Source organism: Cyprinus carpio, chromosome B1, assembly GCF_018340385.1.
Source record: "Cyprinus carpio isolate SPL01 chromosome B1, ASM1834038v1, whole genome shotgun sequence".
Taxonomy (NCBI): domain Eukaryota; kingdom Metazoa; phylum Chordata; class Actinopteri; order Cypriniformes; family Cyprinidae; genus Cyprinus; species Cyprinus carpio.
In genome coordinates, this window is record NC_056597.1 from 17,651,690 (window position 1) to 17,674,634 (window position 22,945).

The 22,945-nt window shown below is 34.2% G+C and overlaps 3 protein-coding genes across 4 annotated transcripts; 1 reads left to right on the forward strand and 2 right to left on the reverse strand.

The window, feature by feature from the left end:
* Positions 1 to 257: 257 nt before the first annotated feature.
* Positions 258 to 6,838, reverse strand: LOC109094589 (stimulated by retinoic acid gene 6 protein-like). 2 transcript variants are annotated; one of them, XM_019108311.2, is made up of 18 exons: positions 6,678 to 6,838; positions 5,922 to 5,982; positions 5,562 to 5,662; positions 5,325 to 5,455; positions 4,910 to 5,030; positions 4,762 to 4,807; positions 4,459 to 4,587; positions 4,144 to 4,211; positions 3,948 to 4,059; positions 3,705 to 3,861; positions 3,220 to 3,295; positions 3,010 to 3,091; positions 2,851 to 2,899; positions 2,544 to 2,661; positions 2,256 to 2,375; positions 1,299 to 1,462; positions 877 to 1,023; positions 258 to 778 (listed from the first exon to the last, which is right to left on the reverse strand). In XM_019108311.2, coding segments are annotated over exons 1-18 (1,893 nt in total). In that variant the 5' UTR covers positions 6,680 to 6,838; the 3' UTR covers positions 258 to 569. The 2 variants fall into 2 exon arrangements, with proteins under 2 accessions (XP_018963856.1, XP_018963850.1); XM_019108305.2 differs by having other exon boundaries at positions 258 to 781; positions 6,678 to 6,837.
* Positions 6,839 to 9,114: 2,276 nt separating this feature from the next.
* Positions 9,115 to 16,943, forward strand: LOC109090593 (beta-1,4-galactosyltransferase 1-like). The gene is made up of 6 exons (XM_042716812.1): positions 9,115 to 9,653; positions 12,005 to 12,240; positions 14,104 to 14,291; positions 15,873 to 15,995; positions 16,098 to 16,202; positions 16,292 to 16,943. Exons 1-6 carry the CDS (start codon positions 9,323 to 9,325, stop codon positions 16,419 to 16,421), a joined length of 1,113 nt encoding a protein of 370 aa, XP_042572746.1. The 5' UTR covers positions 9,115 to 9,322; the 3' UTR covers positions 16,422 to 16,943.
* Positions 16,944 to 18,361: 1,418 nt separating this feature from the next.
* On the reverse strand, positions 18,362 to 19,377 carry LOC122135881 (probable pancreatic secretory proteinase inhibitor). The gene is made up of 4 exons (XM_042716814.1): positions 19,239 to 19,377; positions 18,979 to 19,010; positions 18,552 to 18,664; positions 18,362 to 18,469 (listed from the first exon to the last, which is right to left on the reverse strand). The coding sequence occupies exons 1-4, from the start codon at positions 19,285 to 19,287 to the stop codon at positions 18,424 to 18,426; spliced, it is 240 nt and encodes a 79-aa protein (XP_042572748.1). The 5' UTR covers positions 19,288 to 19,377; the 3' UTR covers positions 18,362 to 18,423.
* Positions 19,378 to 22,945: the final 3,568 nt, after the last annotated feature.

A 22,945-nucleotide genomic window follows, 5' to 3' on the forward strand; every position in this document is an offset into this window, starting at 1 on the left:
GCTCACTGTGCTATTTTGTTTATTACAGTATTTTGGGATGAGATGAAATAAGTTTTTTAGAGAGCATTTTGATTAATTTTTTTTTACTTTAATATACAAAGATGTATATCAGACCAACATATAAAAATAAATTCACATATCTATTTATTTCAAAAAAAGTTAATTATAATCATAGCAACACAATACACATACAATATCACAACAACTACTTTTTTTTTTTTTTTTTGACATAAACCATAAAATTAATTCACCAAACAAAGATTTTACATTCTTTATTACAAAATACTATTTGACCAACAAACAAGCATTAGACCTCAAATGTATAATTTTCTCAGTCCAGTTCTCTGATAAAATCCAGTCTTCAAAACCCCATGTAATGGCTTTGATGAGTGCAGTTATGTATTATAGGAAGGTAGATTCTCATTCTTGCCCTTTGTATCAAAAGGGAAAGACAACATTTATCAAAGTCTATATCCCCTAAAAGTTAATTTCATCAGTAGTGCAATAGTCACAGACGCAAAACTCCAATTTGGAATGATGGAGTCTGTGTTCACACTGAGGAACCGGATTCAGATCTCTGACTGTATTGGTTCTGTTTCTGGAGTTTTGTTGTTGACCAGTTCAGCTGCTTGTTGAGCCTGTGAGGTGATTGCTCGGGCTAATAGGAGTGGGTCTTGGTTGTCGTTCTGTTTTGTTTTCTTTCTCTTTCTCAGCAGGATGAGTGCAGGGTTCCTCAGCAGTGTGTACGTCAGGAGCCAGCGCACACGTACTCTGCCCCCTACTGAACACCCAGTCAAACAGCAGACAGGCACAGTCATTTCATGGGATGTCTGTTTAAAGGAATTTGTGCTGTCATGTATCTGGAGTCATTCTTACCTGTGTTATTGCTAAAAGTTGCATAGGAGGACACTGCAGGTCCTCGTTTCTCCAGTGTTCTGCCAAGCAGTAGATGGCAGAAAGACACCATAACTGGGTTGCTATGATAATGATCAGCAAATATCATCCCAATCCATGTACTATATCCTGCCCAAAAGAAAAGTAAATTATAACCATTGTACAAAAATATTAGAAGGCTTGTAAAGGCAAAAAGATTTAATCACCCACATATATGTAATAAATAAAATACAATTAATTATCCAAAAGACTCAAATATAAAAATAAATAAAATTCTAATTGTATTCTATTCTAATTCTAATCTAATTCTAATCATGTTCCTCTGATCTACTTTGTGAATAAAACGATATTTAGAAAACGACCATTTTTTTTTCAATGAACAACACTGCAAATGTCATTATTACCTGGATCCATGGACTCATAGCCCCGCTGCATGATGGTCCGGTCAATGCGTGACACCAGCCATGTACCCACAATGCAGCTGCTTAAAAGGCGCAAAATGCAGTTGCTCAACCCCATAACCACATTATAGAAGAAGAAAAAGTAGTTAAAGCAGTGGAATGCTTTTCTGTGGAAGGAGAAGAAAAACTTGGGTTATTAAAAAAAAAAAAAAAAAGTTTTTATATACACTAAATCCCCCTTCCTCAAATCTTGCCCTGGAGGTCCAATGCGCTGCACAGTTTAGCTCCAACCCTGATAAAGTCACCTGCCTGTGATTTTCTAATGATCCCGAAGACATTGATTGGCATTGATTAGCATGCTCCGGTATTTTGGATTAAAGAAAACTCTGCAGGAAAGTGGCCTCGAGGTCCAGATTTGAGGATCCCTGATTTAAAGGGCAAAAATGTATTTTATGTTTTTTTTTTTTTTAAAGAAAGCAATACTTGTATTCAGCAAGGGCACATTAAAATGTTCAAAAGTAACAATAACGATATTTATAAAATTACAAAAAATTCTATTTCAAATAAATGCTGTTACTTCTATGCAACAATATCCTGGAGAAAGAAAAAAACACATTCAAAAATACAGTTTTTCCACAAAAAAATATTAAGTAGCACAGCTGTTTCATCTGGAATAATTCCAAAAAATCAGCTTTTTTACAGTAAAAAAAACTTAAAATTTTCAACCCAAATTTAAAAAAAAACAAGAGACCTCTTTCAAAACATATATATTGAATTTTTGCAACCCATGGAGACATTACAAGAGACCTCTTTCAAAACATTAAGAAAGCTGGCCTACCCAAAATTCACAACAGTAGCATATTATGTTTTATCACTCACAACAACTTATCAACCATAGCAACACCGTTTAAGGTCAATGCATATTTACAGCTTCATATGTTTGATTTGTAGTTGTCCTACCTATTGTTAAGTGCAAGGGGCTTTTCTTTGTCGTCAGGTGAGAGTTTCTCCTGCAGGAAAAACACTTGGACCAGAATAATCTGCACTACCACCAAGGCTATCACTAAGAGTATTGTCAGCCTGCAATCACACAAAACACAGTTTAATGCAATTAAAATGCTGCTTATCCTAATAAATTAACATTATGTTAACTATAAAATATTTTGTCATGCAAGTTCAAAAATATGGCCTGATGATTATGCTCATGAAAAATGACATTGGCTACGAGATGTCTTTAATGAAACTCACAGAATGATGCCTACACTAGAAAGCCAGCTGAGAAAGTGTCCCTTCTGGATCGGTAGAACGACTCCATACACAAACAGCAAGGCAAAAAGAAACTGCACAAAGTGAACTATCAGAAACCCTGCAGAAACAGACAAACAAAAAAATAACTTTAATCAATACACCAAACATTTGATGTCACTTCATCAAATATTTTCATATATTTGAGTCACTCTGGCTACGACACTAAAAAAGTAGGCAAAGCATACCAAGGACAGATGCCCGTGAAGATATTGACAATCAATCAAACTTTTTAAAGAAATTTACATACCCCACATAGTGAAGGCAATCTGCCAGCCTGAATATCTTGTTATAGCAGCCTGAGAAAAAAAAAGCATTTGGCATTTTGATTTTGATTTGCTTTTTCAATGGCTGTCCTCAGTCGTAGAGGAAACCCAAAGAAACCCTTTACAAAAAAATCTTTACTTACCATGCTAACGGCGGGGCTTGGTTTATGGAACTTCTCTGGAAGAAAAGTTTTCTGTCCCCTCCACAACCTCTTTAAATGTTTCCTGCAGTCATAAATTCAGTTCATTGTTTGGTAAAGTTTTTAATGATTTAGATGATACTACCTTTGGGTAATTACTGAAAGTGCTCAATTGTTGAATTTTGTACGTAAAGAATGCTTAAATAAACAAACCTGTAACATACTAGCACGTGAAAAGTGAAAGTAACAGATGTCAGAGTAGAAAATATAGTCGTCGCCAACCAAGACCCTGAGAAAAAAATATTCTATAAATAATTTACTGTATATCAGATGTATCTTTCTGTCTGTCTATACATCTGTCTGTTACTAACTACATTTCAAATGTTTGGGGTCTGTAAGATTTTTTAATGTTTTAAAGTAGCCTCTTTTAAAGTAGGCATTTATTTGATCAAATATACAGTCAAAACAGTGATATTGTGAAATATTATTATAATTCAATACTTCAAAATTTGAAATAGAAATCTTTTGTATCAATGTAAAAACATTTAGTGTCACTTTTGATCAATTTAATGCATCCTTTCTGAAAAAACGATTTATTACAAAAAAACTGACCCCAAACTTTTAAACATTAGTATAAAATATGTGCAAAGACAGAAACAAAAAGACAAGAAGAAAAAGAGGTGGATCTTATATCTTACTTCTTGCAACAAAGCTGAACTCGTTCATCCTGGGAATGAGTGACGTGAACACATTGTTTGTTTCATTACAGGATGATGCAATCTCTCCAAGTGAGTCTATCAAAGCATCTAGCTTGTCAAAAGTGTAGTCACTCAAGCTGTAGTCCGCTATGGTCAACTACAAACAAACAAACACATTTGCATTTTTTAGTTTTAAGTTAAAAATTCAATAAACAGTGTGTACATTAGTGAATGCTGACTGACCGTGTACAAGCCAATCAAAGAGATAATGGATGTGCCAATCATCCTGTTAGGGAATTTAAAGTGAGGATCCCAGTCATACACTTTCCTTCGAAACCAACTCTTTTCCTCTGGCCTTAAGGGGCAATAGAAGAATGAGTATTGGGTGATTGGTGTGAATACAGTAATAAATGCATGTCAACATTGAATGAAAGTGTACCGTTCAGGGGGGCGTTTCAGTAGAGTCTGTACATATATGAACTGATGGAAGTTTAGATCCTCCTCATTCTATATATCAGAGAAATATTACTTTTGTGATAATTTATAAATACACCTGTACTGTTCAGTGTTTGTCCATTATGCACATGTTAATTTAACATGTACTTGCATATGAAGAAGTTAACGTTAACCTAGATTAATAAATGCTGTAAAAGTATTGCTCATTGTTTTTATTTTAGCGATTGGATTAACTAATGCTACCAAATATAACCTTATTGTAAAATAACATAAATAACAACAAGCTTCATGATCTGACCTCATCAGTTAGTAGCTGCAGGCGGATTCTTACTGCCTTCACAATGATATACACAAACCGTCCAAGCAGGAAAAACAAACACAGGAAGAACGGCCACAGGATGATCAATTTCTCATAAGGACCTAAAATCTGAACCAGCGAAATGTGCTTTAATTCTGCATTTATCCACAGTTATTTACAAATTATAAGTATTATAGTAGATTCAAAGACACTATTGCACATTTTGAACACGGATAATAATATGATAATAATATAAGTTAATCATTAATAAAATAAAGTTAATTATTAATCTTATTCACCTACCCTTCCAGAGGGACAGCTTATCGTGTCATACAGTCTCACAATGAGCCTGAAAGCCATGAAATATTAAAAAATTAACAGTCAGTTCAACAACCCACAAATGTTTTTACAGCTACGACAACAAACAGAAATCTAGAGTGTTTTCATGTACCACGTGAGTGTGTAAAGAAGACCTAAAACCCCTCCTAGTAATCGGTGTGGGGTTGAAAGACAAGCAAAGAATGGCAGGTAGGCCACACCAACTTCTATTGCTCCTACTAGGTACACAATGGCTGAAAGAGACACACATGCAGATGGACTGTAACTTTCCTTTGATTAAAACTAGATAATAGAACTCCTTTAGTCAAGACTATATTCACAATACATATTCATAATATTTACAAGGAGTATACATATATATATATATATATATATATATATATATATATATATATATATATATACACTTCAGTGTCTTCAGTGGTACATGATACTTCAGATATCATTCTAATATATTGATTGATGTTCAAGAAACATTTCTTCTTAATAACATATGACACTGTTATGCATTGTTATATTTAAACTACCTTTAGCCCAGTTAGGAACAGTAAATGGTGTGTAGGACTCAGAGAAAAGCTGAATCACACTGGGAGCAATAGCACCAAATGCAAAACCATAAGACCATCGGTTACTTAGACTGCAAATGAAATCCAACGGCCTGCAAAGAAATGCACACACACACTTAAAACTTAAAAAGGCACTCAGACATCTAAAAACATGTATATTAAACTTAGATCTACAGATTTTGATCTAATATAACTCACACCACAATGCCAAATCGACCCCTGAGATATGGAAAGCGATCCTCAAAGGGCTGGGCCCTCGCTCTGCGCTGTACAAATGAGAGCAGAAACACAATGCAGACCTGAAAAACAAAGGAATACAAATATATTACAAATGCACAAATGATAGATGTCTAACGATACACCATGAAACACAAGGTGATATACAAGATGATACACCAGTTGACACCAACTAGTAAGTATAGAAATATAATCTAAAATTCATGTAATCCTGTCAGTTCTTGTCTAACAGTGAAGCATCACTTCCTGTTCTAGAAAAAGTGTTGCATGTTTGTCTTGAGGGGAGAGAGTTTTGTCTGGACAAATGCAGGCAGCACTCACAGCAGGAACAAGAGAGCAATGCAGGAACAAGTCCACTGCCATTCCATTCTGACATTCCTCCCTAAGAGAGAGGGAGAGAGAGCAAAATGAGAACGAATGAGCGAGGGGTTAGAGCACAGCATGAATTAAAAATAGAAGCTGAATGAAAACAGCTTCAGTGATTAAATTCTGTAAAACTGTGATCAAACTGACCCACTTACTAATCAAAGTAAGCATTATTTTAAGGGTAATTATCATAATTTATATTGTTATTATATAAGACGTTGTGGCCTAAAAACACATTTTATCTGCATATTAACAGATAAGATTTATCACACACCAGTGACCTAAAAACACTTCCCCTTATCAACAGAAAAATTATTTTTTTTTTTGGTTTGAATTCTAAGTCCCTTGTTTGCACTAAAAATCATTTTTTTCTATTTATGTTAGTTTTTAATAGTATTAATAATCAATTCAACTTTATATACATTTTAACAATATCTATATAATGTCTTTGTAAGTATAAATATGTCTCACAGAACATACACTAACCCAATTTTAATTTAGTATTTTTTTTATAAATATGTTAAAATATGTTTTTTTTAAATCTAAATGTAAAACTAGTAAAGATTTAACTCAGAATTAACAATATCTAAACAGTATGTGTAAAATGTACATGCTTTATTTAAATAAAAAAGTGCACAGAAAAACAATTATACTGTCAAATATTCTCTGTCTGTCACTCTAAAAAGTGTTTCAAAAGCAGAAGTAACTCACATGATTTCTGAAATTTCCAAAGACTGCCGTTCTGCTGGTGGAGTACAGGAGTGATACTCTTCTCCTCAGTCGCTTATAGGCAAGATTATTTAGACCATAAAGTTGCTCTCCTTCATAACAGTGTACTAAGTTTTGAAGTAAAGCTTTCACGTCATGAATCAGGATATAGATATCTAGTCACATGACTGGATGACCTTTGACCCAGGCCACACACTAGTGTAACTCTCTCTAAGAGAGATGTGTCACTGCGTTTTATTGACTGTACTGTTACTGTGTAATAGTAGTCCAAACATAGATATGATGTTGAACTAGAGCAGATGATTTAGATCTCACCATTTCTCTGTTTGTGTTACAGCACTGCTGAAATGTAGGCCTGCCTACTCTGAATTCACACACGGTGCTCACCTCTGTTGTCCTGACCAACTTTCAAAAAATAAAAAATATCTGATTTATGTCATTAAGAATGATCTAAACAATATTGATCAGAAATTATCAGAGACATCACAATCAAATTTGTTATTATCTTTCATAACACAGCTTTTTCCTGGACATGTCTTGGCAGGGAGTTCTAAATTAAATTGTCCAGTGTTTGGCTTTGTTTTTCGGTTGTTTCATACTTGCTGAAGGTAGCTATAATGACTGAAAAGCAGTTCGATCAATAGTGTGCAGGCATCTATAAAAAAGTGGGATCCAAAGAGAACAGTCAAAGCAATGCAAATACGTCTACATAACAAGGGTAAAACCTGGACATTTTAGGAAATTTAGAAATCATGGCCAGGACTAGGCTAGCTAAATTGCTAACTAACTAAATAAATTACTATAACACATCAATATTTGCTTAGGATGGTAATGAAACTAGATGCAGAAGAAGGGCAGATAACATTTACATTTAGTCATTTAGTAGATGTTTTTATCCAAAGCAACTTAAAAATGAGGACAAAATAAGCAATCACAACCAAACAAATTATATATGTAACAATTATAGCAATTTTTTTTAATAATAAATAAAAAGAAAAAAAAGTCAAAAGAATAGAAAAAGAATTGATAATGCTAGAGGGTCATTTTTTAAATAAAAAGAAAACAACTTAGAATAAAAATAGAATAAAGAGAGCAGGTGTTAGAGGGTCACGTAGAAAACAAGTAGATAAAATAGAAAAATAATAGAGAGGGAGATGTGTGTTGCCGTTTCTTGAAGTCGGCCAAAGTCGGCTTCTCAGTCTGAGTTCAATAGCCCCTCACTGCAGAACACAAGACCCAGGGGGCATGGTTGGATCCCCATCTAGGGGGTGGAGATTGGTAGGTTAAGGGGTGGAGAAGGGTGGGTTTAGGGATCAGGGGGTGGAGACGGGTAGGTTTAATTACATCCATCCTTCTGTTGAATGGGAAAGCCCTCAACGCTGATTGGTTTACATCAAAAGGATGGGCGGAGAACATCTTACTGAGTTGGGCAGGTCGTTCATTCCACCAGGGGACAGAGAGAATCATGTTATAGCAGGATGTGCTGTTGATCACGCAAACCAACACATGGGGGCGCTGTTGTTGAGAAAAGAAGAGATCAGCGGTAACCAATCACTGACTTTAATGACTGTTGATGACAATTATTTCCAACAGACTATTAAAATACCCGTCATATAAGGTATCTTATGTAAAATCAGTACCTTCAAAAATATCTTGAGATTTTTTTTAACTAACAGTAGAAATATTTACTATTATAAATAATATGATAAGTTTCTGAAAGAAGCCCGTTTTACTGTAGCTTAGGGACCTAATAATTTACAGTATAATATACAGTAGACTGTGTCATTTTCATTTTCATACATTGATTTCAAAATGTCAAGCCAAAAGACACGTGAATACTTAAAAACAGTAGCTATATGAGTGTTATTGCATTGTATAAGAAAATAACAAGCTCGTTAACATATTAACACTTTCAGGTTGTCGAACGTCAGTGATATTTTTTTGAGTGTTTTTTTTTTTTTTTTTTTTTTTTTTAGTGTATTTCCATGTAGCCTATGTAGGCATTTCTAAGAAAAGTTAGTTCTGAGAAACTGTTTGCGAATGCCACTTGGTTTGATATTTTTTTGCTAATGCAACACAAATGCATACATTTTAAAGTGTGTCTTAATTGTTCAAATGCTTTCTCGGGCCTTTGTATTTCCAAATGCACATGCGCTATTTGTAAAGCCTTATATGTTTAGTAAAATTATATGCAGATAGCCTATTGTGTGTGTGTATGTGTGTGTGATAATAAAAAAAAATAACCAATAATAATACTAACTACACTATAAATTTAACCTTTTTACATTTTTAAAGACGTTTTTGGTTTGTTTGTTTGTTTGTTTGTTTGTTTGTTTGTTTGTTTGTTTTATTGCATTATCAGCCTTATAATATATAATATGAGGTCGTAGAATTTCTACTACTGTTACAAGTGAGCAAGAAACGCCCACTGCTGTCACTCAGTGGAGCTGCGCTCAAGACTTAAAAAAGAAAACAGCGATTTACAGTAGCCAGACGCGATCAATATCATAAAAAGTTTCAGGGAAAGGATTATCCTGGTCATCTGATGCACAACGAGGCAGAGGTGTTTCTGTTCTTACAGAGTTTTGTTCTTCGTAAATGAAGTGGTCTCCCGAAGTTTTGTGAGAATGCAGGAGTCGGTGCTGCTCAATGTGGGTTTCTTCACTAAATCCTGCGCCGTCGTGCTCGTGTGTCTCTGCGGGGTTCACCTTGTCGTTGCACTGTTTTTTTATTTAACAGATTCGCCCACAAAATTGACCAACTACAGGAAAATTAAATTAGACTCCGATATATTTACTTCTCAAACTCATAGAACAGCAGCACTTGTCATCCAGTATGACAATGCAACAGAGGCAGAAGTAAATAAAGTCATATATTCTAATGGAAGTGTCATTAAAGATGACGTAGAAGAGGAACACGCAGTACTACAATCTTGTCCTGAGACGTCACCACTTTTAGGTAAGTTACAATGAAATTAAAACTGTTTTTTTTTCTCTCTGTGTGTGTGTACTTGTTTATGCTACATTGTGGGGACCAAATTACCCCACAAGTAAAACCTGACATTTTTGACATTGTGGGGACAGGCCTGCAGCCCCCACAAGGGGGGAGGGGGGGGGGGGGGGGGGGGTTACTGCAAATGCAAACAGTTTTTCTGTAAGGGGGTTAGGCTTGGGTTAGGGGATAAAAAAAATATTGTTTGGTCAGTATAAAAGTAATTGAAGGAAAGGCCTCACAATTCACAGAAACAAACTTGTTTGTGTGTGTGTGTTAACTTTACGTCCAGAGACAAGGTGGTAGTTTCACAAATTTTACTCCAAAAAAGGATAAGAAATATCTGAATTGGCTCTTTAACCAACATAGAAAATACACATTTGTGTAATTGGATTTTTAAGTCAACTTGTTATATTTAGTTAGACCCTGGTCTCACTAAAACTCTCTCCAAAATTGCATTATTTAATTACATCTAACAAAGCAATTACATCTAACAAAGTTGTTTTTTCTTCCATTTGTTCACTTAGGCCTACTATTCAAAATGTGACTTTGTGTTGGACAGATAAAAGAGCTTTATATTTTAAAGGCTATACTTGCGTCACACCTGTGATAGTAGGTTTTAGGTGGTTTTAATGGGAGGGACAATCTTATTCTAGAAATAATCTAATTGGATGAAATCTGTGTAGTAGGCCTACAGGATGAGTCATAAATATTTATGTGCCCTTTTCCAGAAGAGAAAGACTGTAAATTTTATTTAAAAATTTTTTTTTTTAGCTGTACACTTAGAATAGATGAACAGAAACTAACAGCCATGAACTTTAGGTAACAAAAGGTCTTTTTTATTATTATTTGTCACACCCCTGGACTATTTGTTGTGTTTTCTTTCCCCATGTGTTCTGTATGACCTGGGTTGCGTTCAGCCCCGACAAAACTGTGAAAAACGTTTTTTAAACAGAAACAGTGGTGCGTTGAACACCCTGTTCTGATGACGCAGAGTTGCAACTATGGCAGCTGAAAAGGCCATTCTTTCTAATATTCTAATACTGCAAAATACGCATGATGTTACAGTCACTGTCATTGCGGTCCAGAATAAAAGAGAACATCCTAATCGAGTGAAGGGATTTGTGGAAACTGTGATTCCTAATCATTGTGATCCAATATTTGCCTCGCATTTCAGGATGAAAAGACAAACATTTCAGGTGAAGGCTAATCCACTTACCTCCGAGACTCTGTGTTATGATCTATATGACCTTATTATTTTTATTGTGAGTATTAGGCTTATCATTATTGCTGATCACTGTTGTCGCGCTATGATATAGTAATATTTACCATTATATAATCAGAGGAGTATAGAAAAGTTTATGAAAGTGTCACTTCACAATACAATAGCAAAATATATAAATATGTATACTATTTTTATGTTACATTAATTAGTGTCTAGCACACCTTCCTAAGGAAAGGATATGGACCAGAAGAGATTGCAATTACTAAATGATATTAAGACTTAAAGAAGTTCCAGATCTATACTTGTGCTCTTATTATTTCAGTTATTTTGCCTTTAATGTAAATAAACGTGCAAATAATATATTTGCTCTTGTGAATTTATTTTGATGTTAATAACATTGTGCAAGCTGTCTTTTTAATACCTCGTGGTTTATATACATCTTGCTGCTGATTTGGCTGACATGCTTGACACACCCACCAAACAAGAGAAAACTTATCTCAAACCCCGTTGCGCACCGTTTCTAGGAAACATGTCGTTCAAACCAGAAACCGTATAAACATTGCGCACCGGTTTAAGCTTGAACTTGCCCCTAGTTTCTGTCTCCCGTTCATTATGTCATTTGGTCAGGTGTATCTAGTTAATTAGCTTCATTTGCCAACCTACTTAAGTTGTGTTCTGTTCACTGTTTTCGGGTCCAGCCTACTACATCTCTACATGCTTCTCCTGTCTGTTCTGTTTGGGATTTACCTTTGTGTGGATTTAGTAAAGACTATTTGCATTCATCTTCTTCATGCATTTATCTTGCCATAGCGTGACATTATTATTGTCTTTAAATAATTTCCAGTGTTAGGTAATGCATATTCTTATATTACCAAGCTTTACCTTCTTATCAGTCTGAGTAAAAAAAAAAAGCTGGAAAAAAACACTCAGAGAGACTAAGAGAAAAAGAGCAAAAAATGGGGAAAGGAAGTTTGTCTTGTTTGAGACAGGAAGTAAACTGTCCTTGCATAAGAGGAGTCTTCCTCTTTCATATCTGCAAACCCTCCGACCCCCACTTTCTCTCACTCACTCTCTCTCCCCATTCCCCTTTCAGTGGGTCCAATGCGAGTTGAATTTTCTGAGCTTGTAAATTTGGATATGGTGCGTAAAGAGAATCCACAGCTGGTGATGGGCGGCAGGTATAAACCCTATGATTGTGTGGCTCTACAAAAAGTGGCAATAATCATCCCATTCAGAAACAGAGGTGAACACCTGAAGTACTGGCTCCACTACCTTCACCCCGTCCTACAGAGGCAACAGCTCGATTATGGGATTTATGTCATACAACAGGTACAGCACTCACAAACTATTTATTAACTTGTTCTCTGTCTTACATGGTGGAGAAGAGGTATCCGGATCTCAGAGACACTCACTTAGGACACAAATTAAAACATGCACATTCCAGTGAGATAAAATCCACACCTGATCTCACCACACAACCCTCCAACAGATCTACAGATAGATAGATAGAAGTATGAAATTATTTCTGAAGAATTATGTGACACTAAAGACTGAAGTAATGTCTGCTGAAAATTCAGCTTTGCCATCACAGGAATAAATTACTATTATATTAAAATATGAAACTTTTTTTTTTATTGTACTAATATTTCACACTATTAGAGCTTTTACTGTATTTTTGGTCAAATAAATGCAGCCTTGGTAAGAATGAGACTTTTTTCAAAACATTAAATAAAACGTATCAGATAGATAGATAGATAGATAGATAGATAGATAGATAGATAGATAGATAGATATACAAATACTTTTTGCAGGGTAGACTTTCACCTTTAAGTATGGAAATACAGTGGCTTGGCTTTGCTTAGACAAAATGCTTGGTCTGACATTCGACTGGATTGAACTTTGCTTTGCAATAACAACAAAAGAGAAAAAGAGAAATGCAACCTGAGAACACGCACAGACATTTAACAACCGTTTCTTTCTGTTTGTTTGGGTGTGGAAAATTTTGTGTAGGAAAAAGTACTTTTTATGACATAGCTTGGGATGTTCTGTGCTGGATTGGGGCTGATCTGCCTCACATACTACTGCTGTGTTAAAGATGGTCATTCTGGGTTTGGAAATAGTTGTCACTTGTAGGAGCTGCTTGCTTCAGTAAATGTAACTTTGTTCAGATTTAATCAAAACCATAATTCAGTGTCCATCAGCTTTGATGATTCAGAGACCAGCCTGAAAATAAAAATGTTTTTAATGTAAAACAAAACTTGAAAATGTATTTATAAGGTCTTTTTTGAAGTTCTGCACTATTTTTAGGTGACTATTCAAATGTAAACAAATTTCTGTCACTGTTTGAACTCTAAAGGACAAGACACTCTTTGGAACATTCATCATTTGAAAATGTTCCAAATACAATATATATTCCCATTTAAAGGTTTGGGGTCAGTAAGATTTTGTAATGTTTGAAATAAGTCTCTTAAAGCTGCAATTATTTGATCAAAAGTACATTAAACGGTAATACTGTGAAATATTATTACAATGTAAAATAACTGTTTTACATTTAAATATATTTCAAAATGTAATGCCAAAGCTGAAATTTCAGCAGACAATACTCCAGTCTTCAGTGCCACATGATCCTCCTCACTTGAGCATCTATAGAAAATCCCATGAAAAATACTTTGATGAATAGAAAGTTCAATATAACAGAATTTACTTTTGATCTATTTTTGTCTTGCTTAAGTTTTTCTGCCATTAAAACAAAAGGGAGACACACCAAATACTAAAAGATTCTGAAATTAATTACAAAATTTCACTTAAGCTCATCACCTATCAATGTCTCTATCAATACATAACTCCTCTCTGTGTTTCTTTCTATCCCCTTTCCACCACCTGTTCACCTTGTTCACAGGAAAATCAGCATGCAAACTGTCATGCAGACTAAGAAATCCATGCTTATTTGCTTATTTTCTTTTGTGTGTATCCCTGTGTTTATAACACAAAAGTGGGTCATGCATGGCTCATTGACTGATTTAGGTGATCATTAAGCTACTATCAATGTCAAAGCAATCTCGTTTGCATTAAACCTGTGTACAATGAATCTATTTACATGTTAACTTTACGTTTCTCCTAAAAAGAAAAATGTGTTTCCTTCTATGTGAGTCATGAGATTTATTGTAAATGTGCTTTGTGCTGTTCATTTAGGATGGAGAGGGGACATTCAACAGGGCGAAACTGCTCAATGTGGGTTACGTAGAGGCACTAAAGGAGTATGATTATGACTGTTTCATCTTCAGTGATGTAGACATCATCCCCATGGACGACCGCAACACCTACATGTGCTCCAGCCAGCCTCGCCACCTCTCTGTGTCCATGGACAAGTTTGGTTTTAGGTAAGAGTAAGCACCACCTACACACAATACAACATGTAACATAATATTTGTTAAATGACACCGGTATCTGAAAGTTCTAGTTCTGCCTCGGCTTCTCATATTGCTCCAAAAGGTATTTACCTAAACAAATGACCTTAAGTTGAAGCACAGGAAGCAAATTCACTGCATGCATACATTATATATCCTGTTATGTTAGTAGAAAGATGGCTCAGTGATTAAGGTTAATATGGATTAAAAAACTGTCACTAAATCAGCAATAGTGATTAAGGTTAATATGGATTAAATTTGGATCGCAATGCAGCTGTTCAAAATACATATACAACGTGAATACAATTGAAACTTAAAACAAATTGAAACTGATAAAAACCAAAAGCATATAAACCAAACGCAGCAAAATTAAATAAAAAGTAAACCAACTACTGTACAAAACAAAAAGAACTAAGACATAACATAAATAAGGACTATTTAAACATCTAGCATGTGTAGCCATTTGCTTTCTAATCAATCTCAGATGTCGATCCATCTGCGCAGCACTGCTTCACACCGAACACACCTATTGAAAACATGACACGTGAACAAAGGAGCACGTCAAGATCACGTGAGGGACAAAGTGGAGTCAGGAACCATGATTGTGACAATTTGGATAGATGCATTAAACTGATCAAAAGTGACAGTAAAGACATTTATAATTTAACAATATTACGATTTCAAATAAATACTGTTCTTTCTGAATTATTCATCAATACATAAAAAAAAATCTCAGTTTTCATGAAAATATTAAGCAGCACAAATGTTTTCAGCACTGATTATAATAAGAAGACATGTTTATTGATGTCACAGAATATATACTTTATTTAACAAGCCAAGAATAGGCAAAGAGCACCATCAATGTAAAAACCATACCAGACAATGAACTGAGGAAACTAAGGGCAATAAATACACAGGTAAATGAGGAACTAAACACGACTCAAGGGGAGATAATGGGTAACCGTAGAGGAAGAAAAACAAAACATAGAAACCAAAGCCAACAGGAAACCAGGCAAACAGGAACTAAACAGGGAATAGGAAAACAGAAACAACACCATGAACATAACATCAAAATAAGCATCTAATAACTGAACAACACACTTGAAATATATATATTAAAATAGAATTTTAAATTCTAGTAATCTTTTACAATATTTACTGATTTTATCAAATAAATGCAGGAGTGGTGAGTATAGACTAGAGATTAGAAAAATTACTAAGCCCAAACTTTTGAATGTTAGTATGCTGATTTTGCTAGTTTATGTAAGAGAAAAAACATTTCCCTACTAAATATGAAAAAACTACATTTCCTTAGTCATGATTAAATGTGCAGATAAAGCATTGATGACACAAAATGTGTATCTGTTTTATTCATTTTCTTATATTAGCATTAGAAAATCTTCCAGTTGTACCAGTTTTTTTATCGCTATATCGTAATTATACTGTAACTTCAAACTTGTAAGCAGGATTTTCCCACAATTCACAATTATACAATATTAAGATTGTCAGTATGACAAATGTTCCATTCAAAAATTGATTTTTTTTAAAATGCAGGTTGCCATATAAACAGTATTTTGGGGGTGTATCAGCAATTAGTAAAGAGCAGTTTCAAAAGATCAATGGCTTTCCCAATAACTACTGGGGCTGGGGAGGAGAAGACGATGACATCTTTAACAGGTGAGGGAAATATATCATTTCCTTACTAGTTATTACAAATTCTCTCTTTTAATATGAGGTCATTGAGATAATGGAAGAGTTTGAGGGTCATTATTTTTGAAGGCTGGTATTTCAAGGCATGAAAATATCAAGGCCGAGCGGAGACATCGGTAAATGCCGAATGATTCGTCACTCAAGAGACCAGAAAAATGAGCCAAACCCACAGAGGTAATCTCTCTTTCACAAACACACACACACACATGCAGTAATACAAGACAGACTGAATGAAATTCTAAAGCTGCATCTCTGTTTCATAGATTTAAGAGAATTGCTCACACACGACAGACAATGAAGACGGATGGCATCAAATCGCTCAGTTACAAAGTGGTAGATATAGAGAAAGACCTGCTTTACACCCAAATCACAGTGGACATCGGCAAGCCATGAAACCTCTAGAGCTCACAAGAAACATTTAGCTCACTGCAACTTTTCAGAGATCTTTAAACTGCACATCTGACTCTGAATCGGTTCAACCCTAGTGAAAACACTGTTGGAAAAACTAAGTCTGAATGAAAGAGACATTCTTCTGAAGGGCACACTAAGTGAAAGAACAGGTGAATTGTACATTTTAACATTATATGCCTGTTAATTGTCTGTTTCTGACTTTAATGAACATTATTTTTGTAAAGTTTTAATGCAAAGCAGCCTGTGGAAACCACGGCTCAGGGAATAACGGACTACTGTGTACTCCAGTTCAACACAAACCTGCACACTCATACAAAACACCTTACAGAGTTTTTAAGCGATGACAGTTCAATATGTACACATATTCTTGTAGTAAGTATGCATCAGTAGTTTGATCTTTTAGACTAACTTTACATTAGTGCCCTGTGGCAAGTACTCAGACACTGAGTATTATTAAAGGGATAGTTCACCCAAAAAATGAAAATTTACTCACCCTCATGTTGTTCCACAACATAAAAAAATTCATCTTAAAAAAATAAAATAACCAAATATAAAAAAATATCCAAACCAAATATTTCAATACAGCAAAAGTATACAATCAACAATGTAAAACCAAAAAACCAAAAAATCGTTTACCAACATTCTTCAAAATATCATCTTTGTTCTGTGTTCAAAAGAAGCAAGAAAATCGTACAGGAACAACTTGAGGGAGAGTAAATGATCACTTTAATGAAAAAAAAAAATACATATTTAAATACAAAATATTGTTTTACAATTCTACCAGACACTCCTGTAAAGTGTTATTTTTCTAATAGAACATCATTTTGATTGGTGGAGGATGAGTGTTGTGTTTCATTAGGCAATAAAAAATATTTCACACTTGGCTAGTGGGACCCACTGAATATTGAGTGAAAATGTTTTAGGATATTATTTGGTGTGGGGATGTGGGGGGTAGGGGGGATAGCTGTAGTTAAATAAATAAACAAATCATGAACAATTTCAGGCTGTTTTTCTCTTTGCGACTATGAAAAAGAACTGAAAAGGCAAGCGCCACCACTGCTGATGAGAGTATCGTTACTCATGTTGGTAAACGTTTAAAGGTGGAAGAAGTTGTTGTTTCTTATGATTAGCTGCCTTTGTTTGAATTTTTTTTTTTTTTAAAAAGAACAGTAATATTGTGAAATATTATTTAAATTTACAATAAATGTTTTTTTATTTTTTTATTTTAATATATTTGAAAATGTTATTTATTCCTGAGATGGCAAAGGTGAATTTTCAATGTCACATGATCCTTCAGAAATCGTTCTAATGTGCTGAAAAAGCATTTGTGCTGCTTACTATTTTAGTGAAAAAAGTAATTTTGATTAATAGAAATAATATTTATTTGAAAAGAAATCATTTACATCAATTTAATGCATGCTTAACTTTTTTTTTTTTTCAGAATGCTGAAAATATGTAATCAGTGCTGAAAATATGTAATCAATGTTTGTGTATGCATTTGAAGTGCTGTTCTTGTGTTGTGCTAGTCTCTGTTGGAAGCAGGGCAGTCACTGAACTTTCGGCCAGAGATGGGGCTACATTTAAGGAGTAGTTATGAGTAAATCTTTTGAGATAATGGATTGCACAATCCAGAGACTATAGTTCACGCTGGTTACAAAACTCCTGTTCATCAAAGTGCAATATTGGGTTCTATTTACAATATAATATGTTATTATAATATAAAATAATGTTATTCTTTTATATATATATATATATAATTATTTTGTTTTGTTTTGTTTTGGATCTTAAAACTAAGTTCCAAAAACTAAAAGTGAAGACAAAAACTAAATAAACTAATTCAAAACATCAACATACTAATAGTATATCAATGATACTAAAATAGAGCCAGAGAGACTTTGAGTGTTGAAGAAACAAAACACAGATTCCATTCCAGATGCTTTAATTTGGCCACAGATCTTAATGATCCTGTATGTTGTGCAGGAGCTCAGCAGTTGCCATCTCTTGTGATTAAAATGTCAGATTTGGTTTTCCTGAAAAAGACACACAAATAATTTAATAAATAAAAGTAATGAACGTACTCCAGCTGTCAGTGTGTACGTTTGTGTGACCTACAGTCTTTCCACACACAGTAAGCACTCGTTGGCATAGCTGTTCCCATCGCTGCCACACACAGGTGCGAGGTTAATGGGACACGCATGGATCTCAGCCATCTCAGCACACACAGGCTACATACAGTAACACACACATACATGCAAACAGCGGGTAAAATAAGTTTTTTATTACACAATTTCTGACAGTATTTGTTTTGTATTGTTTTCTTTGTATGTATGGATTACTTTGATTGTTACCGACATCTGGTGAGAATTTCAAGTCAGCAGCACTTTTAGAAATATATACTGAGAAAAATGGTGACGTGTTCATAACTTATTTTACCTGCTGTGTGTGGCATTGCATAACAATAATTGTATCCTCTAAAAGTTAAATGAAAAAAAAAAACACTTGTTAATCATTTACTAAGAACAAAAACATTCCTCCATACCTTTCGGGATAAGCCTAGTTTTCCTTGTGCCCCTGAAACAAAAGTGAACTGTTTTAGATATTTCTTTGTGATAGAAGAGGTTAAAGCTGTTTATTGTTTTTTTTAAATCTCTCACGTAATTTTTACGGTACACAGAACAGCAATGAAGATGTTAACTCTGTTTTACACACCTCAAGCTTTAGGTGTTTACAAACAAAGACATGAAGTGATTAATATTAATGAACAGTCATGAGAGTCTAGGTTTTATATGTATACTGTACCTGAAGTGAGCAGCAGAAACAGGCCGAAGAGAAGCACTCTTATAGACATACTGATGCAGAATGAGCTTTGCAGTGCTCACATGACTTTATATGACCGCAATGAAGTGTGGGAATTCCAACACTTGAACACACACACACACACACGCACGCACACACACACACGCACACACGCACGCACGCACGCACTCACGCACACACACACACACACACACACACACACACACAAACACACACAGATTCCCGCCTCTCAAAGTACTCCTCACATTAGCTAAGACAGTTTAGTGCAGAACTTCTTGGAGTGTAAAGAATGTTATATGTGCTCGTCTGAGATGTCATTTTATTTGTGAACAGTTATATTATTGATGGTTAAACTATATAAACAGTACAGTATGAACAGGGAATGGGAATGTTTGGCAGACCAATATCCTTGTCATTCATACTTGACATTTTTGTTTAGTTGATATAATGAGCAACATGATATTTTCATATTTTCCCCCCAAATATTTAATGAGTCTGATACAGTATATTATTTAAATTAACATTTTTTTAAGTCTTACTTGTAGGCTATAAGTGAATTAAATGGACTTGACTTTCTCCACTGACAACAACAACAACAGTATTAGTATAAATAAATAAATAAAACTGGTGGTCAAAAAATGTAATAATAATAATATATTTTATACCAAGACCTTTTTGATCACCAAGGCTCCATTAATTTATTTTGCAAGCCATAAGTTAAAAAAAAAAAAAAAAAAAAAAAAAAAATCCTGAAACTAACAAATGTTAACTGGAATAAAATAAAAGACAAAATAATTTTTATTAGCTAGCTTCTTATTTTTGTTTAGTTTAACTTGAAATACTAAAATAACTCAAATTAAATAAACTAAAACAAACAAACAAAAATGTAATGAAAAATATATGGACATATTTTTAAAATGAAAAACAATACAAATGTTTCCTCCACAAAGAAAAGGTGTGTGTGTGTTTTCTGTCCTTTATCTGTAATGGGTTTGAATGTTGAAATGATCTGTAATGGGTTTGAAAAAATAAAAAAATAAAAAAATAAATACAAAAATCATAAATAAAACGTTTCCAAAAAAGAAAAACTACTTAATATGATGAAAATAACAAAATTGGTAAAATTAAGTTCCAAAACCTTAAAGGAGCTGTATGTAAGAAATCTATTTCAATTAATCATAAAATGGCCCTGATGTGTCACTAGACATTAAGAAATCATGTTCATTTCAAATACTTATATCACTGACAACAGTAGTCCGGCCAGGATATTGTCATTTAAAAAGTGTATTGTCATTTAAAAAGTATACAACTGATGTTGATGTTGTCATTTTGTGTTTTGGCCTGACGCGCCTCCTTCCACCTATCTACCAATCACGAAGTCAGTAGTGTTTCGGGATCCGTGTTGCCAGCTTTGCTGTAACCTACCCTAACTCCAGTGGGATAAAAATGTCTAATGTTACTAAATCAAAAAGACCTCGTTATAATTCAGAAATTCGTCGTGACAAAGTCCGAAATAAAACCAGAATTTTTGAGATGCTTTTGAAAGATGGAGACGGCTGAAAACGGAGAAGAATTTGAACACAGACGCCAACGTTGCTAATTTTCTCCTGGACAGGTAAGATTCATCTATGCTTGGCTAACTTGTACTTGATGTCAATGGACATTTTCATATATTCATGACAGTCGAACAAAGTTATGCATGTTTGTGCAAAATAACATAACGTTAGCTTACATGGACGTACTGTACTTATACTTGCCATTGGAAGCTCATTGAAGCAGCGCTACGTTTCTGCTGAATCCTGCAGCTCATCTGGCAACCTCGAGTCAGGGGGTAGTGCGGTGCTATATAGGGGGAGGGGAGACACCGCTCTACAGTATTTTTATAGTGATTGCAGTACCAGTTTAGGCCACAATCCTACATACGGCTCCTTTAAAACTACAGTAGTAGACACAAAATCTATATATAAAACTTTATCTTTGTAATCTTTTTAATACAACTGTCTCATATATCAAAGCATAGGTTGATACTGTACAAGTGATCATTAAGTTGAATTAAGTTTATATTGAATGTTATACAGTAAGTAGACTTTATTGAAATTGTTAATTTAAAAAAAGAAGATTGTCTCCATCTACAGGCTAAAACAGGTCAGTGCAGGTGAATTTACTGTGTATAACAATAAACCACTCAGATGAGATACCGCAAGGCTTTGATAAATATGAAAGCATTAAATTTGAATATTATTCATTTTAATACTTACATGAATATAACTTTACAACAACATTTTTATGTGCTAGACTGTGGTATTACAAACACAGTTCAGGGATTGCAGTGCTTATTGACATGTGGGTCACTTTATAGTGCACTTAACAACCTCATAATGTCAGTACCGGATAATATGTAGAAATTCACATGAATTAGTGGTCCCTTGGTTTGATAATGGAAATTAGAAGGAAAACACATTATGTTCTTAAGAGGTTACCTAAAGGTTATCAAAATGATCATCAGGAGGTTAATGATTACAAGTATTATGCTTATAATAGGCGAGGTGAAACCTGAAGCTCTGTTGCAATAGTGGAAATAAAAAACCACCCGACAAAGAAACAGCAACACAAAATCACCACATGTTTTCTCAAAGCCTTTTTTCAAAACTGTACTTAAAGTAATAGAATATGCATATATTATAATAATATTGCTATTAAATGAGAAATACTACCTTAGATCAATGGTGTTTGAATAAGCTTACCAGCATACTGTTATTCACAGCTAGGGCCAAAAGGTGGTGATGAAGCACTATGCTATCTTTCAACAGATTACTGTTGTAGGTTTATATATATATATATATATATATATATACAGGCAAGCAATCCATTATATATTATTTATGTATTATTTCTAGTTCTTTATTTTCATATTAATTTTAATATCATTTATTTATAATACTTTTTTATAACTAATTTTCAGAGCCATTTTTAATTATTCATGATGTGTATCATGGCATTGGTCAGATTTACCAAAATAATATAACTCATTCCAGGACATACACAGTACAGATGTGGAATCTAATATATTTTTGTCTAAAATGTCCTTGAGTGTAGAATAATTAGTAGGTTAAACTGCATCATGAGCTATTAGGCTAGTACTAATCTGATCACTTCCTGACAGTGGTCTCATTATGGGAAAGAATAAAAGATAAACAGCATCAACACCATGGCATTGTAATCACAGCTGATTCAATCAGAAGCTCGTTCTGTCTTGTCCTCAGGAGTCTCAATGTTTGCCTGATGAGCAGAAATCCTAAACTATCACTCTTAGCTTAGAGGCCATATTGTACTACATAAGGAATTGTTCTTTTAGTATACTACATGACATAAAATGATATGTGATTGTGTGATGTGATTTTTTAATGCGATGAGATAATACAGCTGCAGTCTAGGTGAAAGGTATCACAGTAAAATGAAAATGACTCTCTTATCACTGTGTATAAATGGTTACGCACACGTGCAATCATGCCATGCATCAAAGATCATCGACCACATCATCCACATAACTGATCCATTATCCAGTCTCAGTGAAATTGTTTAAACATACACATAAAGAGAGACAGAGAGAGTTATAGTTAACTTAAAAAAAAAAATATATATATATAAAAACTTAAACTTTGTTTCAGCTAGTTGTCAAGGCAACATTT